This window comes from Cyprinodon tularosa, unplaced genomic scaffold (genome assembly GCF_016077235.1).
Source record: "Cyprinodon tularosa strain WSP-4 unplaced genomic scaffold, ASM1607723v1 ctg503, whole genome shotgun sequence".
NCBI classification, from domain to species: domain Eukaryota; kingdom Metazoa; phylum Chordata; class Actinopteri; order Cyprinodontiformes; family Cyprinodontidae; genus Cyprinodon; species Cyprinodon tularosa.
Window position 1 is genome coordinate 123,589 of NW_024039234.1, and position 25,313 is coordinate 148,901.

The 25,313-nt window shown below is 37.9% G+C and overlaps 1 protein-coding gene across 2 annotated transcripts; it reads right to left on the reverse strand.

Moving 5' to 3' along the window:
- Positions 1-4,348: 4,348 nt before the first annotated feature.
- On the reverse strand, positions 4,349-24,674 carry LOC119795211 (sodium/hydrogen exchanger 6-like). 2 transcript variants are annotated; one of them, XM_038303086.1, is made up of 17 exons: positions 24,266-24,674; positions 22,174-22,373; positions 19,191-19,268; positions 17,885-17,961; positions 17,339-17,451; positions 17,004-17,109; positions 16,636-16,767; positions 15,991-16,132; positions 14,602-14,707; positions 13,959-14,047; positions 11,933-12,046; positions 11,516-11,627; positions 11,189-11,342; positions 11,080-11,110; positions 6,720-6,808; positions 6,127-6,232; positions 4,349-5,707 (listed from the first exon to the last, which is right to left on the reverse strand). In XM_038303086.1, the coding sequence occupies exons 1-17, from the start codon at positions 24,546-24,548 to the stop codon at positions 5,399-5,401; spliced, it is 2,241 nt and encodes a 746-aa protein (XP_038159014.1). In that variant the 5' UTR covers positions 24,549-24,674; the 3' UTR covers positions 4,349-5,398. The 2 variants fall into 2 exon arrangements, with proteins under 2 accessions (XP_038159014.1, XP_038159015.1); XM_038303087.1 differs by lacking the exon at positions 16,636-16,767 and having other exon boundaries at positions 24,266-24,673.
- Positions 24,675-25,313: the final 639 nt, after the last annotated feature.

Genomic DNA, 25,313 nt, shown 5'->3' on the forward strand with positions numbered 1-25,313 from the left:
GACACATAAAACAGACCCATTATACAGATACAGAAATGTTAATAGAATAGACATACATTATTTGTTCTAGGTTGTGTCCCTCTCTTCTTGTCCCTTTTCTTGTTGTCTTCCTCTCTATGTTTTGTACTCAGCTGACTTTCTATGCTGTCTCAAAAGGAATAAAACATTTTTTTCCCAAGCACTAAACTCACTCAGGGGTGGAGCTAGATGGGGGGCCAGGGGTGGCCATGGCCACCCTTAGCCAATCATTGGCCACACCAGTGGCCATCCCTACCATTTTCTTCTCTCAAGAAGAATATTCAAAACAATTTAATTTTATATATATTAACAATTACTTGACAGCAAAAACACCGTGGTTAATTATGCAAATCAATATACCAACATTAAAGATGATTAGCACAGTATTCATGCTCTTTCAGAACTAGATTTTGTGTTATATGCCCTAAAGAGAAAATTATGTGTCTCTGCAAGTCATCTAAGAGTCTTCAGTGAAATCATAGATATTGTAAATAACTATTTTAATCAAAACATATTAAATAATCAATTTATGCAGATATTAGTACTTGTAAATATTAATTTAATGCAGAATGGTATTGATAAAAGTAGGTAAGTAATGACGATGGAAAAGATGTTCGCTCCAGAACTCAAACCTGAAAGAATTTTATCCAATATGCCTTTTATCTAGACGGATGTTTAAATATATGCACCTATTTGTTGGCAAAAGCTGTAGGAAACTATAGTTTGTCTTTAATTAAAAATGTGGACGTTGTGCTTGTTCCTGTTGGAACAGAGTAGACTGATCCTGAGGTTCTGGTGCCTATCCTCTTTTGGCCACCCCTCAGTATACATTGGTTATTACCTGGCCATCCTTATAAAAATTTTCTGGCTATGCTTCTGAGCTCACTTAGCTGATTGCGCTTTCCTGTGTTTCCAAAAAGGCGACGGCAAAAGTAAATAACCCAGTCCTTCTTTTCACTGTAGACAAGCCATGATCTGCTTCTCTGTTCTCAATTTTTCATTTGAATGAAATAATAGCTGCATGAATTATGACAGCAGACAAGATAGAAGAGAGCAGGAGGCAGGGTTACCACTCTACTTGCTCTGGAGAGCAGAGTTCGCTGCTTTTAGATGTTGTTGCTAAAGTCTCCAGTAGCAGAAAAAAGTCGCTAGATTTGACACTAGGCTCTTTTTTGAAATAAAAGTGCTAGACGGGTCTGAAAAGTCACCAAATACAGCAACAGAAGCGCTAAGTTGGCAACACTGCTCTTTGCATGGTTTGTTTTCAAATGGTTTGCTGCTGTCTGTTTTGACCTTTCTGAACATGTGCAGCAAATGGACTCATCCAATATGGTGGACACTGCATATTATAAGCGCTCTGATGACATTTTAGCGTAAGGATTTTTATCGAATAATTAACTAATTAATACAAATAAGGAATAGTTGTATTAACCATACATGTAAACAGAGTTTTATGGGGCCCCAGAGAACTTGGGGCCCTAGGCAACTGCCTAGTATTGCCTAATGTTAAACCCCCCCCCCCTGTCACTGAATGAAACCGAGTAGCGCTTTCTCTCTGGTGAATTACTTTGAGGGATTTCCGAGCAAACTAGGGATATAGAGGCTGGAGTTGCTTGTGCAGAGTATGCGATAATACTTTGCATTTTTTATTTCCGACCTTTCCGGTAAATATGTGCAACCCATAACCATAGCCAATGATTTGTTTTTCTGTGTGAAGCAGGCAATTAGATGTCAGGCTAAGAAATAAATATGATAGGAAAAAATAAATAGGTATTTCTAAATCATTTTTATTAAAAATTCTTTCTTAAATATCATTATTTCAGGATATAACTATTCAACGGCACATTTAATCTTGAATAATCATCTTAAATTTCATTTAGTGATAATTTAAATAAGTACATCCAATTGTTTGTTAAAAAAATATTGTTATGTTCATTTATTTCTTGTTACAATTATTTATTTCAATATATATTTGTGTATTTACTGTTATTTTGAGTTTCCTTAAACAGTAAGATCTAGATGAGTTTAGGGGCTTCCTTTTATACATTCAAGTTTGGATGCAGAGATGCCTTTGGACTGCTGCATGTTAAACTGAATTTATAACATACATACATGCAGACAGATAGATCTTTGTTAGTGTTGCATAAAATCAAACAAAGATATCAGAAGCCATCCCATCTACAAAGAAAAACTTTTGACATATATATATTTAAAGGTGTCATACATCTTATGTGTGATAAGATGGGTGATATTTCACAGACACCCTCAACTGGACTGTCAAACCACCGCACTGATCAAAAGGGCACAAAAGCGCATGTACTTCCTGAGGAGGATGAGGAGAGCCCACCTTTTTATATAAAATGGGTTATAACTCCACCCCCCACTCCCAAAAAAACCCTGAATGTTGGAACTGTAGCTAAACAGTTGTTTACATAATTTTTTTTTTTACCAAAGTGTTTTTTTTAATTTACAGTGTTTTTATCACTGCTGCTTACCTTTATCAAGGCTGCACTGTAAAAAATGAAAAAGTCTAGAGAGCTGTACTAAACAAAATTTCTTTTTGTTAAGTCTTATTGTAGTATATAAAAGTGTCTTTAGGGACCACCTACAATCTCAAATCTATTTTTGCCTTCCATGTCTTAAAGGTATAGTGGAGGATGTTCTTTTTCTGCGTGGATCATCAAAATAAGTGGTCCTCCTAACTTTCAATCATTCTGGTGATATGTTTATGTAAGGCCGCCCCATGTGCTCGTCCCCATTTTCACTTATCGGTGGTGGGTCTGACGTAATGGAACATTTTTAATCTTTGGAAAGAAAGCTTGTATGAGCGATGCAAACAGCAACTTTTAAGCAGAGCATGCACGAGGAGAGATGGGTTTGTGTGTTCTTTCGCACACGTTTAATAGGCTTTCCCTCTGGGGAGCGGGTACAGGGTTGTGCATGTACATTTTTTTTTTCAAAATTCGCAAAATTCCTCCAATATACCTTTGAGTTGATCAATCACTTTAAATTCCAAATACACCCACATTTGTGATTGTAAAACAATTAATAACAGCACAAAACAATCTGATTAAGCTTCGAATGGGACTTTATTTTTTTCACACTTGCAAGACATCAAACAGATGAAACACTTAAGGATTGGGGATTTGTCTCTTAAAAAGTAAAACAGAACATGAACCCGTTGAAAGCAGACTTTAAAATACAGTTTCCACAAAAGGCAGAAACATCAAACACTTTCACAAATTCAGTTTTAGGCCTAGTTTGATTTTTTCCCTAAAAAATCCCAAGTAAATAAATGTGAGAGATGTAGAGAAACTCGGAGCACTTTTAAGAACATGGATTCATGAAACCAGAAACACATGCTCACCCTAACAGATAACAGATTTTTTTTTCAATGACATCATCAGAGTCAACTTTTACTTCAATAAAAAAAAAAAAAACGCTTTTAATGGAATTAGACAGTTAAAGTGTTTTAAACGTAATTCTCAAAAGATGACAGAATGAAAGAACAAACAGCATTAAAGAAAGTGCAGAGCGTCATCAGTAAAAACAAAAACAAAGACAACTTTCCCTTTAGTTCCTTTTCATCCACTGTCATTAAAACATACTTTACGCACTGATATATGAAAGCCTGTTTAAAAAAATACTCAGAACAGACAAGGTATGAGCTTTTTTTTGGCTGTAAATGCAAGTATGAAATCCTTAAGATTCACCGACAGAGATTAAACAGTAAAAGCACAGACAGATGGAGACACCGGAGTTCAATTCTACTGGGAATACTGGAGTACCTGCCATCAGTGTGAAGAAGTAATGTGGTATTTAAAAGGATCTCTTACTGCACTTAAGCAAAACAAAATATGTACAAATCTAATTCCTGAATAGGCACTTAAGTTCAAAACAGTTCAGCCAGCCCCTTTAATCTATGATGGCAACAAATTGCAAAGACTTCACTGTTGCTTTATTTATTTTTTTGGTTCTTTTTGTGTTTTTTCTTTAAGAAACTTCAACCAGATGGAAACAGTAAACATTAGCCCTAATAATAACTATAAAAATCCCATCACAGAGACACATGTATATTCAGAAAATACGCAAGCAGGGAAGATCTGGTTGTGTGGCATAAAGTAAAATCACGTGCTACAGTATGAAAAAAAAAAACTAATCAATCTATTCTCCTTAGAAGTCTTCATTTCAAAAGTACCATGTGGGAAACCTTCAGTGCTTCTTATTTATCTCATGGTTTCTCACCATGGCAGTAGTGATTCAAAAGCTGCACAATAAATAATATGAGAAAAATAATCAGATGTATACTATTGTTGCTGTTAAATAAATAATAGAGAGACAGTAAAACTAAAAAACCAAGTCAGATTCATAAGTACAGGCCCTCAGCACCATAATGCAGAGTCCTTGCTAGAAGTCTGGGTAGTGTTTTTAGGTTTAGGCGACTCGTCTATATCCCAACCAAAATGTTTCTCTCGCCTCTTATAAAAAGATGGGTCAAACATGCAGTCAGAATTAAAGCGCAAACTTACTGAAGGCTACAAAAAGGGTGTGGCCTTCTCTGCAGCATACAAACAGATATTTAAGAATCTCAGAAGGGGGAGTGTTTATACTTTCGGCTTTATGTACTGTTCGGATCTTATGTTGATTTATGATAATCCAATTTAAAGGAAGAAAATATGATGGATGTATCATCATATCATCCTGGAAAACAGGTTCAAATCCAGCTTTAAAATCCTAATCCAATGCATAAACTCAGAGGGAGAGTGACTGTAAACCTCTGACACCAGCTGGTCGTACCAAATATCTGGACCCCTTCCATCAAAGGCATCCCGCTTTCTATTCGCTCTGGGAATCCCAACCTTGGACTTAGGAATAGAAAACAAACAAAACCTCTCCGAGAACATATTTATATGATTTGTTTCCGTACTGTAGTGTGAATAATAATCAGTGTGATTAAATCAAATACTTAGATAAATACAAAAAGAAATCATCAGTGGGAGCCTAACCTCAGAGAAGCCGACATTTCCATCTGCTTTAGCGTTAAACCGACACAATGCAGAGAAGATGGGAGCTTTTAGAGACGGCGGTAGTACACATGAATCAGTTCACACAGCAGCCGCGCATTTAGGTCGGCTGTGAGGATTTTAGTACCCTAGTCTACATGTAGTGCCTCAATAATCACAGGATTCTACCAACGTGGTGAGCTGAATCAAGCAGGGCTCATATTGGAAAAGGTGACGTTGATTTCAGGCTGCCTAGACTGAGAGTTGGTCCAGTCCACACCGCAGTATTAGAGGAAAGCGGTTTGATTCATTTTACATGTGAACTACATTTAGTTAGTGGATGTCTTTGTTTTGTTTTTGGAACATCAAACCCCGTCTTACAGTCTGTGCCTGTGAGGATCAGAGCGTGGGGGAGAAGGTGGCGGAGGGAGGGTGACGGTCGTCGGGGGTTCCGCCGGGTCGTCCATCGGCAGGACCAGCCGCGTGCCGCGGATCGTCACCTCACGCTCCACCTGGTCCAGCTCGCAATCCCGGTTTTCGCCGAAGGGGCCGGCGGCAGAGGGCTTGGGGTTGATGGTGCGTGAGCCGGACGCGTCGGTGCTGACGGTGACGTCTGCGTACAAGGAGCTCACGTTGGCGTCGTTCAGGATGAAGTCAGAGTCGTCATCGTGGAGCTGGCCTTCATTCTGGGAAGAAAGAAAGAAAAGACAAGGGAAGGAGAAGAGAGGAAAATTTGTATCCGACATCAAATGTCCAGACTAAACCCAAGAAAATCAAAAAATTTACTCTGGCTTTTCTTAAATTGAAAGAGCTGGTTGGTTTGAGAATTTAATTAGGCTTAAATTTAATTCAAAATCCATACAGACCCTAAAATGATTAAAACTGATGTTTTTTTTTTTATTAGCAGAAGAAATGATTGTTACTTTTCTACGGTCTATAAATTACACAGTTATTGATTTCTTTCACTTTGAGGAAGTACCTTTACTCCACAGTTTGTTCACTTGTTTATCAGCTAATCTGATTAAACCAGTGTAAATCCCATATAAATATCTGGTTGGATTTAAATAAGCTTCTAAACTGTGACCTTTTAAGCTTTATATCAAACCTCATAGGCCTGTGGACTGCTGAGGCATCGTGCCAGAGGGCCACAACATGATGGCAGAGTGGCAGTGAGAGGCGGTCCGCTGTGGGTCAGGAGAGGCTTCAGGTAGCTGGAGGAAAGCTTTAGTCAAGGACATAATTTAGCAGATAGGTTACCGTCTCCATTCAATTATGGTTTCGCAAATATTTCACCAAACAGTGCTTTAAGCATTTATTAATACCTTTGTTATACTTAACATACCAATTATTTCCAAAAATGTGGAAGATCCAAATTTCCTCTGGATGAATAAATCTTTTTTTTTTAGTGATCCCAAATGTAAACAGACATTTTGATTACAAAAAAAAAAAAAAAAAAAAAAAAAAAACAGAATGTTGGGAAACTTCTTGCCCCAAATATGTAAAGAAAAGTAGGCTATAATAAAAGTCCATCATAAACACATCAAATAGAAACACAAAATGATCCCATCCATTTGAAATAAACACCAATGTAAAGATAGGTAAAAACTTATGCAGTTTGTAAGATCATCTAGTGTTTGAAATGGAGATCAGCACAGGTCATTCACTCGTCAGAAAGCTGATCGGCAGGTTAAAGGATACTTGTGGTCGAAAGTATACCAGATCCTGAAGGGCCAGGCGCTTTCATGTTTGGTGCTTCTCCTCTGGGACCCGTCCAACACAGCTGAACTCTGGGGAGCAGAAAGCAGAACACAGGACTTTAGAGAAAACTTCTTCTGATAAGCCACATCCTCTTAAAACACATCAGCTATGTCTCAGAATGGTCTAGTCCAGGCATCCCCAAACTCGGTCCTCAAGGCCCCCTGTCCTGCAGGTTTTAGAGGATTCTCTGCTTCAGCACAGCTGGTTATAACTATTGCAGTAGACCAAAAGCCTGTTAATCAGCTTTCAATTAAAATCAGCTGTGCTGGAGCAAGGAAACCTCTAAAACCTGCAGGACAGGGAGCCTTGAGGAACGAGTTTGTCTAGTCAAAGTTCAGGGATAAAGCCAATTGGGCCATTTTTTCCAGAACTTAACAGAAGCTCCTCCTCCAATCTAACTAGCCTGGAATAGTTCATAAATAGGGAGGAAATATCTGTGATGTTTGCTGTGCAAAGCAAAGACGTAGCCTAGAAGATTTAAAGCTGCAGTGAAAGGTGCTTCTGTCACACCATTACCAACAAGGGCAGGAGCACAGGTCCCTTTTACAGTATATATATATATATATATATATATATATATATATATATATATATATATATATATATATATATATATATATATATATATATATATATATATATATATATATATATATATATAAACACTCACCGGCCACTTTATTAGGTACCCCATGCTAGTAACGGGTTGGACCCCCTTTTGCCTTCAGAACTGCCTCAATTCTTCGTGTCATAGATTCAACAAGGTGCTGGAAGCATTCCTCAGGGAGTTTGGTCCATATTGACATGATGGCATCACACAGTTGCCACAGATTTGTCGGCTGCACATCCATGATGCGAATCTCCCGTTCCACCACATCCCAAAGATGCTCTATTGGATTGAGATCTGGTGACTGTGGAGGCCATTTGAGTACAGTGAACTCATTGTCATGTTCAAGAAACCAGTCTGAGATTATTCCAGCTTTATGACATGGCACATTATCCTGTTAAAGGAAGTAGCCATCAGAAGTTGGGTAGATTGTGGTCATAAAGGGTTGGACATGGTCAGCAACAATACTCAGGTAGGCTGTGGCGTTGCAACGATGCTCAATTGGTACCAAGGGGCCCAAAGAGTGCCAAGAAAATATTCCCTTCACCATGACACCACCACCACCAGCCTGAACTGTTGATACAAGGCAGGATGGATCCATGCTTTCATGTTGTAGACGGCAAATTCTGACCCTACCATCCGAATGTCGCAGCAGAAATCGAGACTCATCAGACCAGGCAACGTTTTTCCAATCTTCTATTGTCCAATTTCGATGAGCTTGTGCAAATTGTATCCTGTTTCCTGTTCTTAGCTGAAAGGAGTGGCACCCGGTGTGGTCTTCTGCTGCTGTAGCCCATCTGCCTCAAAGTTCGGCGTACTGTGCGTTCAGAGATGCTCTTCTGCCCACCTTGGTTGTAACGGGTGGTTATTTGAGTCACTGTTGCCCTTCTATCAGCTCGAACCAGTCTGGCCATTCTCCTCTGACCTCTGGCATCAACAAGGCATTTCCGCCCACAGAACTGCCGCTCACTGGATGTTTTTTCTTTTTCGGACCATTCTCTGTAAACCCTAGAGATGGTTGTGCGTGAAAATCCCAGTAGATCAGCAGTTTCTGAAATACTCAGACCAGCCCTTCTGGCACCAACAATCATGCCACGTTCAAAGTTACTCAAATCACCTTTCTTCCCCATACTGATGCTCGGTTTGAACTGCAGGAGATTGTCTTGAGCATGTCTACATGCCTAAATGCACTGAGTTGCCGCCATGTGATTGGCTGCATAGAAATTAAGTGTTAACGAGCAGTTGGACAGGTGTACCTAATAAAGTGGCCGGTGAGTGTATATATATATATATATAAATATATATATATATATATATATATATATATTTATATATATATAAATATATATATATATATAAATATATATATATATATATAAATATATATATATATATAAATATATATATATATATATATATATATATATATATATATATAAAAAAATATATATATATATATATAAATATATATATATATATATAAATATATATATATATATATATATAAATATATATATATATAAAAATATATATATATATATATATAAATATATATATATATAAAAAAAAAATATATATATATATATATATATATATATATATATATATATATATATATATATATATATATATATATACATACATACAGAAAATGGCCAGAAGATGGCAAAAGTGCATCTATATCTACCCTAACCCTAACCCACTTTCATGTACCACATTTCTTATGATATCCAGTTTTGCTGCTAAGCATCCCTGGAGCACAGCTTGCAGAAGCAAGTGCCTGGTTCACCTAGCTTCCTGCACCAGCTGCTAAATGGCTTTTACGTTATTACCTGGTGTTCAACTCACCCATATTAGTTTTGTGTCATTTGGAGCTGTTCTGAAGATATTCCGTTAGGTTATATCCAAGTAACGTCTTCCTATGGACACCGACTTGAAGGCACAAACTAAACCGAGATCATCTGTGGTAGTAGCACTAGACATCTTCCAGGCATGTGAGTGAAACTAGCAGCAGTTCAGCGACAGGATGAATGAACGGCAGATGACGTCATACACACTCCGCTTCGTTTAAAAAAAATATTACCATAAAAAATATAACCGCGGATGTCTTGGGGACAGTGATTCGCCTACATGTTATTAATGCTGGCGTACCATAAAGAATAAATTATGAACAGTTTAGTTTGTGCCTTCAAGTCGTTGTCCATAGGAAGACGTTACTTGGATATAACCTAACGGAATATCTTCAGAACCGCTCCAAATGACACAAAACTAATATGGGTGAGTAGAACATGATGTAATAACGTAAAATCAAGGGCCCAATGTAAAAAAAAATGGTGTTCCCCTATAATCCCTTTAAATCATGTGACATTTACCTTTTCATTAATCTATCACATTAATCCTGACATGAAAAGATATGCATAAGTTAAACACTAGGTCTCCCAGAATTCTGATCCTTAAAGAACTCCCACTGGCCATCAATTTGACGGGTGACATTTTTCCCAATGAGTAACGATCATGTCATTAACTGAAAAGCTTCTAGTGTGCCATATAAACCCATTGTCAATATGTAGACCTTAAAACAGGTCTAATATATATTTTTAAAGGCTGTATTATATGCTATCATTTTGTAGTTTAATTTGCATTAAAAATAAATCGGTAAAATAAAATAAATAAAATAATTACTACACAGGTGGCCCTTGCGACCCCGCTTGGGATAAACCTGACGGAAAATGGATGGATACTACAAAGGTTGAAAGTTTGAAATTATAATTTTTTTTACAGAAATTGTTTAATCCCTCCCTCACCCCTGTCAGCTGGTGCAGCGCTGAAGCCAAAGCTGGCGCTTCTGCAGCGGAGGGGTTGGTAACCTGCGGCTCTCTGGAGTGCATGTGTTATCAATAATTTGAAGCGTTTCTAAAGCCTGTTTCACCGTCAAGATTTCTACTGAAAGGCATTTTTCCATATTGGCCAGAGCTCCAGAGATTACTCGGTAGAACGTTGGTTGCTAGGCAACGGTACCAAGTGTCAATCAACCGTAGGAAGAATTTACAATTCAGCTAAGAGAGCCGTCAAGATGAGGCCTGTGGGAGATCGAGGTGAAATCGACCATATTTATTTTAAAGGTTTTTATTTTACTTAGAAAACAACCTGAATATGAAGAACATATAGAAACAGAAAAAGTCAGTTTTAATGTAATTAAAGTTATTTCACTTAAAAATCTCAGAACCGTCAAAATGACCGCCTTGGGAGTTCTACTGTTAAGGGGGAATAAACTTTTTTAAAAAGTATTTTGTAAGAAAAAGACCAATACACAAATATAGCCTGCTAAAGAACAAAGATAAGATTTATAATAAGATTTCCCTTCATTAGTGAGCTGTTAATGGGACTGTATAAAAGCCGAGTGATGTGGTGCCTCCAGTCCAGAGATCTAACATATTTTTTAGCTTTATGCTTCAAACCGGCAGACATCACACAAAAAAAAGGCCTGGATCTACTTTTCCCTTTCATTATAACTCCAAAAAATTATTTCTCTGCTTGTCTGTCTTCCTTTTCTTATCTATCAAAATGCTAACACATTTCAGTCACATATGGCTTACAGCTCTTTCCCTATTTCAAGCAGCACACTTGATTCCTCTCTAGGGGGTGCAATTCACCCTAAGAATAAGAGATTTAGACATTGAGTTAAATACTTACAGAGTATTCTTGATCAGAATCCACCCCCACTCTGAAAGAGATTGCAATGGTTACATAGATGTGATTAAAAAGGTGCAACAAACGGACGTTATAAGATTGTCAGCCTTACGGTATGCTCATGAAAGACAGCATGGGCGTCGTGCCCCCTCCACAGATCCATACAGTGAAGAAAACAATCAGAAGGGTGGTTGAAAACATCATCTGCCGGGCGTAAGTAGCCGTGTCCCGGATAGACAGAGCAAAGGTCATCGCCCCACGCAGACCTGGAGGAGGCAGGAGATAAAAACGGTTATTCATAAAACTGGGTTTCTCATAAAGTCAAACTTTAAGGAGGCCTGCAATGAAGACAATGATGTGCATGCAACTTCTTCTAGAAAGCTTTATATCAATGTGTGTTTTTCTTTTCCAAACTTAACCATCTGTTTTGGAGGTTTACCTGCAAACATCATAACATGTTGAAAGTTCATTCCGATCTTATTTCGGCGGCCCAGGTTGAGCAGAAAGGAGAGGGGGTAGATGTTTGCAGCTCTGCCCAGAAACACAGCCAGCTGCAACGAAACGCTGTCAAGGACATGACTCAGAAGGTGATGAGGAACAGAACGGAAACATTAGTGGGTAGAACCCCAGTTTGAACGATCAAACTAACCGAATGACTAATCTGTCTTTTATGTGTGCCCCGGATTTCCCTCTTGGTTTCAGTTCCTGGTAAAATCTATTATTAATTAGTGTGTCTCATTGACAGGTTCTGGTTATCTGGATACTTGAAAGGTTGTGTTAACTTTTCATTTAAAGCTTTTTCAGTAACATTTTTGAGTGTGTGATCTGATCCAATGCAGAGCATAGTGAAGGATACGAAGGCCCCGATGATGAACATGGGGTTAAAGACGTGTGACTGAAAGGAGAAGAGCGTCAGGCCCATGTAGGAGAAGATAACGTTTTCTGCCAGGAAGTTCAGCAGCTCAAACAGCTGGAAAAAACAAAACAAAAAAGACATTGAGATGAGCAACTTGTCATTCTTATCTAAGTCTTACCTAAATGTCAGAAAGTTTAACCAGTTGTTCCTGTAGAAGAACAGATCATCTTTTCCAAATTTCAACCATAGATTTGAACCCCCCCAAAGCCTACTGTACCATTTCTGTTATTCCCTCATTGAATTTTCAGTGAATCTTGTAGCTTAAGTCTTTTTAAATGGACACCAAGGAAGCCAATCTACTAAATCTTTAAAATACTCTTACTGAACAAATAGAAATACATTTTCTTACATGCACTGGAAAAAAATCGAAATCTAGATGAGTAATTATTTCTTAAATTAAGTGCATTTGTTCCTTGATAGAGGAGGTAAAAGTGACATTTTGCCAAATGGAACGAGACAATTTACACTTAAAATTAGAAAACACAATTGCGTTGTCTTATTTAAAGTTCAAATTATCTAATTATCTTATTTTAAGAGAAAAAAAATACTCATTCCATTGGTAAATTATCTCATTTACCTTCTCAAATTAAGGGTAAATATACTTAATTTAAGGAACTTTTTACTTATTTCTAGATTGTTTTTCCAGTGTGTTAAATGTTTACATTCTTGGGCTTTTTAATTTACAGCAAAAAAACGAAATAGTAATTTCGTAAAAGTAAGTAAAAGTAATTTTTTCTTTAAAAAAAGTGCATTTGTTCTTGAATTGAGCAGATAAGTGAGACACTTTGCTGATGGAACAAGCCAATTTACATTTAAAATAAGAAAGAAACAATTGCTTTGTCCTATTTCAAGTGCATATCATCTAATTATCTTATTTTACGAGTAAAAATACTTATTCCATTAGCAAATCGTCTTATTTACCTGCTCAAATTAAGGGTAAATACACCTACATTGATTTATTTCTAGGTCTTTTTTGCAGTGAACAGCATTTTTGCCATATCAGCCCTTCTGCATTCTATTCACAAAAAAGTACATTAAAAGTAAGGCAATTATATTACGATAATTTTCGGACTATTAGCCGCACCTGAATATAAGCCGCAGAAGCTAAATTGCATGATTTGTACATATACAAGCCGCACCGGACTATAAGCCGCAGGTTTTTTATGTTTAACACAAACTGTCCGTCTTCTTTCCGCTGTCGTTCTGTCTCGTACCACTCGCGGTAGAAGTCTGCTTCCGGAGGACCTCCGCATTCCCGCGCGTGGCTACTGTACTTGTGTGTTGAACCAAAAGTGACGTCAACATGGTGGATGGTAAAATCCATAGATTTAGGTATTACCCTAGTGGCTGTTAGCTGTAAAAGTCCATAGATAAGCCGCATTGTTATATAAGCAGCAAAGTCGAAAAATGGGGAAAAAGTCACGGCTTATAGTCTGAAAATTACGGTATAACTAAGATATTCTTAAGCCCAGTTTTTCCAAAGTCAAGCGAAGGATCCTGTGTTGTAACCGCTGACAATGCAATCCTGTAAAAGTTGCATAAGATTCATTTCGGTGTTCCTCAAGGCTCGGTTTTAGGTAGCGTTCTCTGCTTTGCTGTATTCATGTTTTGGTGCAGAGTTCTATATGTGTTTTATGCTGATGATGCAGAACACAGAGTCGGTTTCAGCAATAACTCACTCATATGCAGGATGCAGCTTCTATAGTTCATCAGTTATCAGGATAAGATAACTCTACGCACTTCTGAGAATAATCTGCACTAAATAGAATCTCTTTTCTGAGTATTTCTTCATGATCTACTGTATTGAAGTTTTGCACTTTTGCATTTTTTCTCCCGTGTTGTTCCTTTTTTTCCTCCCCGACAGAAGAATCTGCTCAAATGTGTGATAACAATTTTAATTTAACGAAAGTGCTTGGAAGTAAAACAGAATGATATGGAAATCACTGTGGTGTGAAGTGTGTTTCACCTGTTTAGTCCTGTCTTGAGATTCACGAGACAGATTGTTGTAGGTGTAATGAGCCTGAGTGATCCCACAGAAAAGCACCGCCACAACACCTAGAACAAAAACACAAAACATGGTTTACTCCTCTGACCAGTAGTAGCAGATGGATAGTTCAGAGACTGATGGACCTTAAAGCCATTTCTTTGCTGCTTCCCTAAGAGATATGTGTTCCCACGCTCAATGGACATTAGGTGTAGTAAGAGTTCATCTAATTGGCCAACTACATTATCACCATTAAGATTGTGAATTAAGGAGATTTGGCAAGTAATATCCCAGCAAATATTTAACCGTTTGCACTAGCAATATCATACAAACTAATAATGTATATAATTAATTGTTTAAATCTGTATACAACATCTAAGATCTGCTAAAAACAAGCATTGCCGTAATTGGATGGAGGTTGTTGTTCACGTTATTTTCAGTATTAATGAGAAGTTTGAAAATGAAGTCACAGGAAGTACAGAGGGTATAAGAAGCTACTTGAAAAGGAAATTCTTATTCTCCACACTAAAATAACTCTTCTGCTTTAAAGCTGTCAGGAAGACTGAAAACATGAAAGCAGAGTAGCTGTTTTATCAGCGAGCGTGCTTTATGACAGCGGACGTACCCGTCATCCCGCAGGCTTCAGCCAACAGAAAGGTGCTCCACGACATCAGGAAAAATAAGCCCGTTTCCAGTAAAGGGAAGTCCCTCAGCTTAGTAAACTTTGTAACGTGAGGAAAACTACAAGTTAAGGACAACAGCAAGAAAAAAATAAAGATCCTCCTATTAGTGGCTACTTGTGCCAACAGATGCATTCCTGGTATCAATACTTCATAAAAAAACAAAAAACAAAAAAGCTTTCTAAAAGGAGCAGCACTCAGTTGGAGCATAAAGAGTATTCTTTCTATCTCATTTAGAAAATGTCTTTAAATCCTCCTGTGTTCTCTCTAAACTAAACCACTTGGAGTGTCTTTAAAAAGATCAAACAAAGCCTCATCTGACTAGATCACTTATATACAGATACCGTCTTAATAAATGTTTATGTTGTTTCAGCATTTAGCAGAAGCTTCGACTAACAAAGTAGAATATATACATGTGTATCTCTCTGTCAGGGGAAACTAATCTGTCCCCCATGTGACAGACGGGGACACTCACCACTATACGAACCCCCACCCCTGATCAAAAGCAAACCAGGCAGGCTTATGTTTGAGACTGCTGCACAGAATAGACCTTATTTAATGGGCGTAATGGAGACTTTGTGTCGCACATGTCGCCTCATGCTGTTGTTGCTGTGGAAATTCACTTTTTCTTATCTACCTTAGGGAGATAAGTGAGATAAGAGAGGGTATTACTATTTAATAACATGTGCAATAATCCTATTCAATAAGAGACTTCAGCTGTTATAGTTATCTCACTACCTCACTGTCGTTCCTTACCTGGTACCACTGTAATGTACAAGGCCAAATCTATATGTGTATAAGTCACCTTAAATGTACATAAATCACCCTAAATCTCTGCCCTATTTCTTTTTTTCCTTGATCCACAGTATATATGTGGCACTTTATATACCTCATGCACCTTTTCCTCCTTCTGGCAACTTCTTTCGACTATTGCGCCAATGGGAGACATGAATTTCTCCACTGTGAGATCAATAAAGTCTATCTTATCTTATCTTACCCTTTTGGCTTCTGATCCAGCCTTGTTTGTCACCCATTTAAAAAAAGAACAATAATCAAGATGCTTCCACAGTAGTTATGAAGAGGCTTAGGCAAACAGCCATTTCTCTTTAGACAGTTCCTGACCTGTAATGTTGCTCCAAATAAAAGCTGGAAATTTGTCTTTTACTTTGAAATGATCCTGCTGCAGAAGATTTTTTTAGTTAAAGCTTTTCAACCATTTTTAGCAGCAGGTGCTAATTATTGTGGCGGGCATTGCGTTTAATGCAATGTTGCATGAAAGAAACTCTTCAAGGTCAATAAGGTTACCCATAATTCATCATTAAATAAAAGGATATGAGAGCAGTCATGACTCCATTAGCCACACCGAGTGAGAAGGAGCCACTGAAGACGCCCAGGAAGACGCCGAAGGATTTCAGCATGGCCATGGCTTCAAAGCTGTGGCTGTTGTCGCCCGCTGGCTGATACGCCACGATGGAACTGAAGGGCGATTAGAGTGCAGAGAAACATTTAAAAGGAAAAACAGAGGTTCAGTCCTTCTAAGAAGACAGGAAGAGAAGGTGATGAAATCATACTTTCTTAGAACTGGGTAGACCGTCCGGCAGTGAGAAAGACACTCAGCAGAGGAAGCATATAAATAAAAGTATGGAAGGTTTGCAAGCTGAAGACTAACTAGAAACATTAGGTTTGGTTTATTACCATTAAAGAATAAACTACTGCAACTTGCATGTTAGTAAAAATATTATAAAGTCTGACTTTCTGAAAACAAGCGTGGTGATTGGAATATGGAGCAAACTGAGAATGACATAAGGAAAAGGAGAAAAAAGGGGGCTGTGATAATTAGGAGGGGAGAGATTTTCCTAAAGGTAAAGTCTACATTTTATTTTAAAGATTTAAACACAGCAACAAAAACAACAACAACAAAAAATAGTCTAAAGTTTTATCACAAGCAAACGCACGCCGTCCATCCAACCCAAACCCACCCACGAGGAGTGAATGTCTGGTTGCCTCCCAGCCATTCCTCCATCTCCTCGCCCATAACCGAGCTGTCCTCTCCAGCAGAGTGAACAGCTCCAGCCCCCTGCCTGCTCTGCTTTTCAAAGCGCAGGAGGACGCTACATGCAGAGATGCAAACATACGTACGGGCAGGAGGTCAGTGACACAGACGGGTGAAGAAAGGCAGGCAGTGAAATGACAGGGATGTTGATGTTAGTGTGGTTCATGTCCATGAGAGTCACAGTTAGCTTGTAAAAGCACAGGGAAGGGTCACGGGGGGAAAAAAATCTTTCCTAGTGCAATTCTTCAACATATGACCACGGCGACGCAGCTCTGCAGAGCGTTTTAGACTTACGACGAGAGGACGATGGCCACTGCATCGTTGAGAACGCTCTCTCCAAACAGTAAAGCATACAGGTCCACGTCTACCTTCAGCTCATTGAAGATTGCTAGTACCGTCACTGAGGCAACAAGGAAAAAAACAACAATTTTAGAAGGGGACAAAAGCACAGAATGCCTCTTAAACTCTCTCCAGCGATTAAAATGTGTCCACGCTGCTCACGTGATGCATGCAAGAACTGGGAGTTTCAGCCACGTTGTTGCATGCATTTTTCATCACGGGGGAATCAAATGACTGCTTTCTATATTAATATTTCATGCGGCTGACTGAGGTTCGATTGCGCCTCCTACCTGGGTCTGTTGCCGAGACGATGGCCCCAAAAAAAAGGCAGTCGGTAAAGAAAAAATCCCCACCGATCTGGCCAACAGCTTTCATAAAAGTCACAAAGCCGTACATGATGAGCCTGAAAGGGAAATGCGAGCCATCAACAACATGGACTGTCTTTCAACCAATCAACAGCTTAGGTTTTATTTATGAATTTAAACTTATATAGTCTAGTGCTGATGGTCTACTTCAGGGATGACCTGATACGACTTTTTCATTTTTGATACCATAAAGATATTAAATCTTTGAGTTGATATTAATTGATACTGATACCAATAGGATATCAGTGTGAGTCAAACATGCTTTTATCTCTCATTATGTAGAAATAAATTGTAATCAAACAGAGAACAATAAACAACCAAAGGTATGAGAATAACAATCGGCTTAGATGCAGACTATGTATTGGTTCTGCGCTGATATCGAACAAATATTTAATATAAGTAACGGATCAGATCCCTAACGTACTTCCTGTTGTACTTCCTGCTGTTTATATCAGAGATTGATTGACTTACCCGATAAAAAAGCAGGATATGACTGTTCCAATAAAAGCATAGGCCAGGATTGAGCCAATGTTTCTGAAGAAATGCCTCTACGAAGAAAAATGATGAGTAAGAATTAGTCACAGGCTTTAAAAACATTAAAACCAGAAAAAAAAACTGTAATTTTAAAGAACTATTCATGTTCTCCCAGGATTACCTGGATATAACCTTATAAATTTTTATTTGAAAAAGTAAACTCATATAAACCACATAAAAGAGCAATAAACACAATTTGTCACTGGCTAAAGGTTTCCTGTTATGCTGAGTTAGGATTAAAAAAATTTGAGATTGACTGTTTCAGGTTAATTTAGGGCCGATTAATTTGTCATCAGCCATGTCACTAATGAGAGAACCTATTGGTGACATGTTTCTAGCTAAATGGAGGCACAGACATTTTAAAGCAAAAGCTCAAACACGTTGCTTCCTTATGTGACACTATGGAAAGTAGGGCTAGAACAATTAAACAGATTGTGATTAATCGATTGTTGAGATAATCATCAACTGATTTATTAATAGATTAATCATTAACTGGAGTATAGAGACTCTAAAACATGCCTTTATCTGACAGAGCGACCCACTTAAAGTAGTAATTATTCCAAGGTTGTACAAAAAATATTAGACATTTTGCATTTCGGATTAAAAATGTTTTCATCCATTAATATGCTCTAACCAGAACTCCACAAGTGGATAAGTTTTAGTTTCACCTGGTTTGATTTCATCAAAAATCCTCTTTAAGGAACCTTTGGCTATTCGATTATTAATCGAAAAAATAATTGACAGATTAACCGATTTGCAAAATAATGGAAAAGGCCTGAATGAAAAGACCATGTAAGATATCAAAAAGATAAACAAAGACCTTCAAAAAGAAAAGTACCGGAATGGGCTGCGTTCATCACTTTAAAGGAATTCATCCAAATAGAAAGACAGGAAAAACATGGAAACTGTAGCCAACAGATGCATTTGTTATGATGCAAAATGTTTTGTTCTGGAACATTTTTGTACAAATGTGGCTGCATCTGATGGACACGTTACATTTGGAAGATGAACGGAGAGAAAAAAATAAGTACAGAAAGGATGGAAACATGAAGTTTCCCAAACCAGCTTCCACCCCGAGGAAGGAACCTGATGTGGAAAAATTGAAGCAGCATTTCAATAAATCAGCTAAGAAGACAAAAAACAAATTATAAGCAGACAGCAAAATGACAAAGGTCAGTGGAGTCTATATTTAAAGGGATCAGAAAAAAGGGTCAAATTTCCTGTAACATTCAGAATCTCTTACCCTTTTTAGGCTGTAACCAGCATGGAAGATTATAGGAGGGAGCAAAATGTTGAAAAACACCTCTGGGTCAAAGGTCACCTAGAAAATAAAAGAATAAAATGTTATAGAACAATTTTTACTACTTTTCTGTCTCCGTGTGCAAATTTACAAGGGCGGATAAAACCATCTATGGGTGTCACTGTTCCATCATATTTTTTAATTAAATGACTTCATATTGCTGTGCTGCTGCCATCAACACCTTTGTTTATAGATGTTAGAGATATGCCTGTTTTTCCAGTGTAGTCCTGTTTCTCTGACTGTGATAAGCTGGATGTGCTCTCTTCATCCTCTTAGATGGGAGCTGGCTTGGAACTCGTCTGCCTGGCTGCGTGATTTCTGGATGGGGCCGCCTTTTACAGCTGCTTTTTGTATTTCTGCTTCTGTCTCCTTGAACCCTAGTCGGCCTCCGCAGATGGCCGCTCACATTGAGCCTGGTTCTGCTGGAGGTTTCTTCCTGTTAAAAGCGAGTTTTCCTCTCCACTGTTGCTACAAGCATGCTTAGTGTGAGGGATTGCATTCAAGCAATTTACCCCATTTACACTACCCTTGAAAAAATGATCCATGCCGAGAGCGGTCCGAGCTCGGATCAGTTAACCAGGCCGAGCTCGGTTCTGACGACCGTTTACACATCACGCTATCTCGGTTCCTCGCCTCCTAGTGACAATCTGCAGTATTACTGCCAATATTGAAGGAGGAAATCAAGCAGTTGGTGGTGGTTATGCACCAAAAGTTGTCTGCCAACCGCCATTAAAAACAAGAAGAAGACTAAGAAGGAGGGAATCAAGCAAATGAAAATGTTGCGTGGAGAAGATGTCGGCTCTGTTCGAAAACCTAGGACGCATCCTTAGAAGACCGGATTCGTAGGCCGATTACGTCATAGCGCGGCGCCGAGGTCTGGTCGGATTCCAAGAGTCCTCGTTATGCGGCCTTAAAATGCGTCCTTCTTTTTGCCCGATTTGAAGGACGGGTCTGGTGTATCCTCGGTATCCTTGGTTTACCCAGGATTCATTGCGAGACCAAGCAAGCTGTGATCAGAGGAAATGTTACTTGGCGCCGAACGGTGGTGAAAATTGGAAGTTCAGTTTAATATAATACAAGTCAGTGAATAGTTCCGTCTGAGATGAATGAAAAATAGTTGTTTTAATGGTTATAGAGTCAGATATGTGGCGGTAGTGTTTAATTTATCTAAAGGTTTTAATCTGCTACTGTGTAAATGGGTTTGGCTGTAATTAAAGGACAGCTTCTAATATATCTGCAGGGTGGGAACTATAAATCTGATAGGATTTTTATCTTTTTATTGCTGTTTTGCACAATATGCTTAACTATGTATTTTTTGTTGTTGAATATTAGAGATTTTGCAGTATTTTTTATAAATACATTGTTTAGATTTACTTATATCTTTCTACCCCTTTTATAGAATAGAATAGAAAATCCCTTTATTGTCCCACAATGGACAAATTTACAGCAGCAGAAAGATTATTGAAAATGGTCACACAAATGTGGACCTTAGAAAAATGTATAAGAATAACATAATAGGGAAGAGTTAAAATATAAACAATACAATTATGTAAAGTGTTTTAACAATATAAAACTGGGGAATAAATAACCAATATGCAGCTATGGACATTTTTCCAGTAATGGATATTTGAAAATAGCAGCAACATTAGAGATGTGCAGAATGACAGCAGCAGGTTATTTAACTAACTAAGGTTTCTATCATTACATTTGATTTTATTTGTTCCTGCTCCCGGCTGTTGGAACATTTATTCCACTCTGGATTCTTGTGAGTGTAGTCTTTGTTCACTTCACAATAAAAAAGAAATAAATAAACAGTTTTGAAAACTTCTGTATTCATTCTTTTCCTGCTTTGTGTGTCAACGTTTACGGTTGCTAAGCAACAGAGCATACGGCGGTAAAACACGCCGAAGGGTAGACCTGGTTGAATTCACAGCCTAAACTCTTCCGGCCTCCTTATTTTCAAGGACTTCGAAGGATCCAGTCTAGGTAGACCGCATCCTTGGAGGATGCGTCCTAGGTTTTCGAACAGAGCCTTCGATTGTTGTTTATAGTTGTTCTTCTTCTTCTGTTTTGTGTTGGTTGGCAAGCAACTTCCGGAGGGGCGTTACCGCCAACTACTGGAATGGAGTGTGAATCGGGATGTGCAGCCAGACGGAGATGACCCGTTCTGCTCCAGACCGCCTGCACAAAGCAAAGCCTAAAGCCTCTGCTGTGGCTCCCGTCCGCTCCGCTCTCAGTTCCTTGGAGATCGTAGAGGGCATGCGCGAGATGATTAAATTCAAAGCAGCAAAACATGCAGAAATGATCCAGGGTTTCCGCGGACCATAAAAAATAATTACAATTCATAAATCGTTTTGGATTTTTTCATTAATTTTTATGGGATTTCGGGGTACACTGGAAAAAGGATCTTAAATAAGTAGAAATGTCTTAAATTAAGTGTATTTACGCTTAATTTGAGTAGGTAAATGAGATAGTTTGCCAATGGAATGAGTATTTTTGCTCTTAAAATAAGAAAATTAGATAAAATGCACCTGAAATAAGACAATGCAATTGTGTTTTCTTATTGTTAGTGTAAATTGTCTTGTTCCATTGGCAAAATCTCTCTTTTACCTACTAAATCTAAGAACAAATACTCTTATTTTAAGAAAAAAAACCTTATCTAGATTTCGATTTTTTTCCAGTGTAACAATCAACATATACCGATTTGAACCGAAAACCATGACCACGAAACCGTAAACCGACCCGAACCATGGATTTTGTTCCACCCCTAGTAAACACCTTAAAAATTGATTTTTAATATAATAATAACCTGGTCGAACCATAATTTTTTTTCTATTTAATACACTTTTACCAGCTATAATACAAATAGTCACATCACTGCCACGGTTGTTTTGTGTTTCAGCAACTAAGAACTGATGCTTCTTGCCTTTCGCAGCATCTCATCGTCCTGCACTTGGTGGTCCTTGCCTCGGCTCACTTCCCCTTTAAGCGTGTACTCGTAGAACCTTCCGCTGACATTGACCAGCAAAGTGGCGGGGCTGGCGTTGACGGCACATTCGAGGACCACGTCGCTCATGCTCTGGGGCACATGGATGCCATAGCGCAGGATCACACCCACCAAGAGACCTATAAGGAGAAACGAGAGGTGAGATGAAGACAGAGTTAGAAGAATCATTTCGCTGCAGTATTGTTGAAATATAAAAGCTGTAATGAAACAAAAGAGTCCTTTGATCTTTTTTTAAATTTGATTCTCATTGTAACATTTTTTCCGTTTGAAAGTTGTCATTGAGGGGACTCAATATTTACTTTTTAGTGTTTGTTACGGGCTTTAAAATAAATGTAAAAACAAAAAAAGGCCACACATGCAGACAATTGATGCAACTGATTTTAAAGGTATAGTGGAGGATGTTCTTTTTCCAGGTGGATTATCAAATAATTGGTCCTCCTAATTGTCAATCATTCTGGTGATACGTTTACGGAAGTCCGTCTTACGTCCTCGTCCCCAGGTTGCTATCTTTTTCTGAGCAAGTGCACTTTTGGGTGATTATGTATGGTGGGCTACGGTTTTTCGTAAAGACATTTTCACATATTGGTGGTGAGTCTGACACACTAGAAAAATCGCAAATCTTCTTTTGGAAAGTAAGCTTGTATGAGTGATGCAAACAGCAACTTTTAAACAGAGTGTGCTTGAGGAGAGCGGGTACAGGGTTGTGCATGTACATCGCTATTCTTTGGATTAAAATAGTATAATCCTGTTTTTCTCTTATAAATGACTGCTCCCAGCAGAAAAGCTGGAGAAGTAGATTTAGAATGTTCTAAAATTATAGCTCATTAATAGAAACCAGAATGGGTTAAAATCAGATTGTTGACTCAAAGCTTAAGGAAAAAAAAAATAATAGTCCATCTCATACATCATTACAAAGCAAACTATTCTTGACATCTGAATCATATTACAAATGGTACTTTAAAATATAATAACATTGCATAAAATGACATGGTGACAAGGACATATTTGCAATGGGGGAAGGGGGTAACGCAGACGATTTTATTTATTTGAAATGTTAATATCAATCCCTTTATTTTCCCACAATGGGGAAATTCAATCTCTGCATTTAAAGGTCTTTGCTCAGGAACCCTGAGGCTGTGGGGTTCAAACCAGGTAATTGCAACCTTCTCGGAGCACAAGCGCACTGCTCTAACCCACTAGGCCAAATACACTATGACTTATTGTTTCCTTCTTTCATACTAAGAGCTTAAATACATATGGTTTATGTCTATATATATATATATATATATATATATATATATATATATATATATATATATATATATAGTATATAAATGTTTGTATATCTGGAGCATGTAACAAAAGTAATTTCCCTTTGGGATTATTAAAGTATGTCTGATTTTGATTCTGATATATATAGGAACAGGCATGTGATAAACATGTCTGTCAATCATCCTTTTAGTGTGAAAAAATGTGGGACAGATACATAAAGCAGCCATTATTTCCAACTCATTGCTTTTGTGTGTGTTTTGCCCATGCATTAGTGATGCTTGTGGCTACTTGGAGCTTGTCAAACAAGTTTTTTTCTTATTTCTTTATCATATAAGAATTAATAAAAGTATTCCCATCCTTGTTCTATTAGATTTGCCCCATAATAGCCTGACTTGGTCACCTTTATTTCTACCATTTGCTCTGAGAGAATCAAGAGGTAGATCAGCTCATTAAATGTTCCCTGGGACAAATATAGGGAATGAATAACAGAAAGACTTCTGGTTTATATTTATGTCTGTTGTGTTGGGGACGGTTCCTTTCATCCTTTCATTGCCAAGTTATTGTTTTAATAACTGAGGTAAACATAAGGCCTAAGGTGTCCCGTGTTCCCAGACACGTGAGGAGAAAGCGTTTAATCAGCTTACAGGTCAAGTTTAAGCAGCGACGTCACAATCATGAAGGTTCATTTTATTTAGTCTGAGTTCATTAGCTGACTGCCAAGGCTTAGCTAGCTGTTTACCGTAGATCATAGCGAGCCCTGTTTCATGGAGGAACCTGAACCGGCGGTGCTTGAAAAGCCATATGGTGAGGATGGTGAGCGTTAGCAGCATGATGAAGATCAGCAGGTAGGCACTGTCCTGTCGGTGGCTCTCCTCAGCCATCCGCTCCGTAACGACGTTATCCATAGCAGCGCTGCTGTCGCCTTGTTGGCTGCCGACCGCTAGGATCGGGGCGAGGAAAGGCAGCAGAATGGAGGCTTTTGGCGGTTTGACACCAAGTAAGCGCCTCAGTGTGAATTCCATCTTGACCTTTTGTTGTTGAAGTCACATTTGTCGTTTATCTTGGAGCCGCTGAAGCTGAAGGGATCGGCCCTCTCTCAGTGGAACACAGCTGATAGCTTCTTCCGCAGCCTGCACCAAAACACTGAGACTTCCGGTTCTTCAAAATAAAAGTCCTTTCGTGACTCATTTACCGTGTGAGACAAAAAGCGACCCCCGCAGTGCTAGTATCTATCTATCTATCTATCTATCTATCTATCTATCTATCTATCTATCTATCTATCTATCTATCTATCTATCTATCTATCTATCTATCTATCTATCTATCTATCTATCTATCTATCTATCTATCTATCTATCTATCTATCTATCTATCTATCTATCTATCTATCTATCTATAGATATAAATACATATATATGTGTATGTATATATATTTATGTATATATATGTATATATATATATATATATATATATATATATATAAATATATATTTGTATGTATGTACATGTATGTATGTGTATGTATATGTATAAATATGTGTATACACATATATACATATATATAATATATATGTGTGTATGTGTATATGTATGCATATATATATATATATATATATATATATATATATATATATATATATATATATATATATATATATATATATATACTGCTGTACAGATATCACAGTTGCAGGAAATATGGTAAAACCTTAAAAGCTAAAAGACATAAACACAATGCAATAAAAAAGAATGAAAGTAAAATCAAATAAAAAAGTTAAAATTAAACT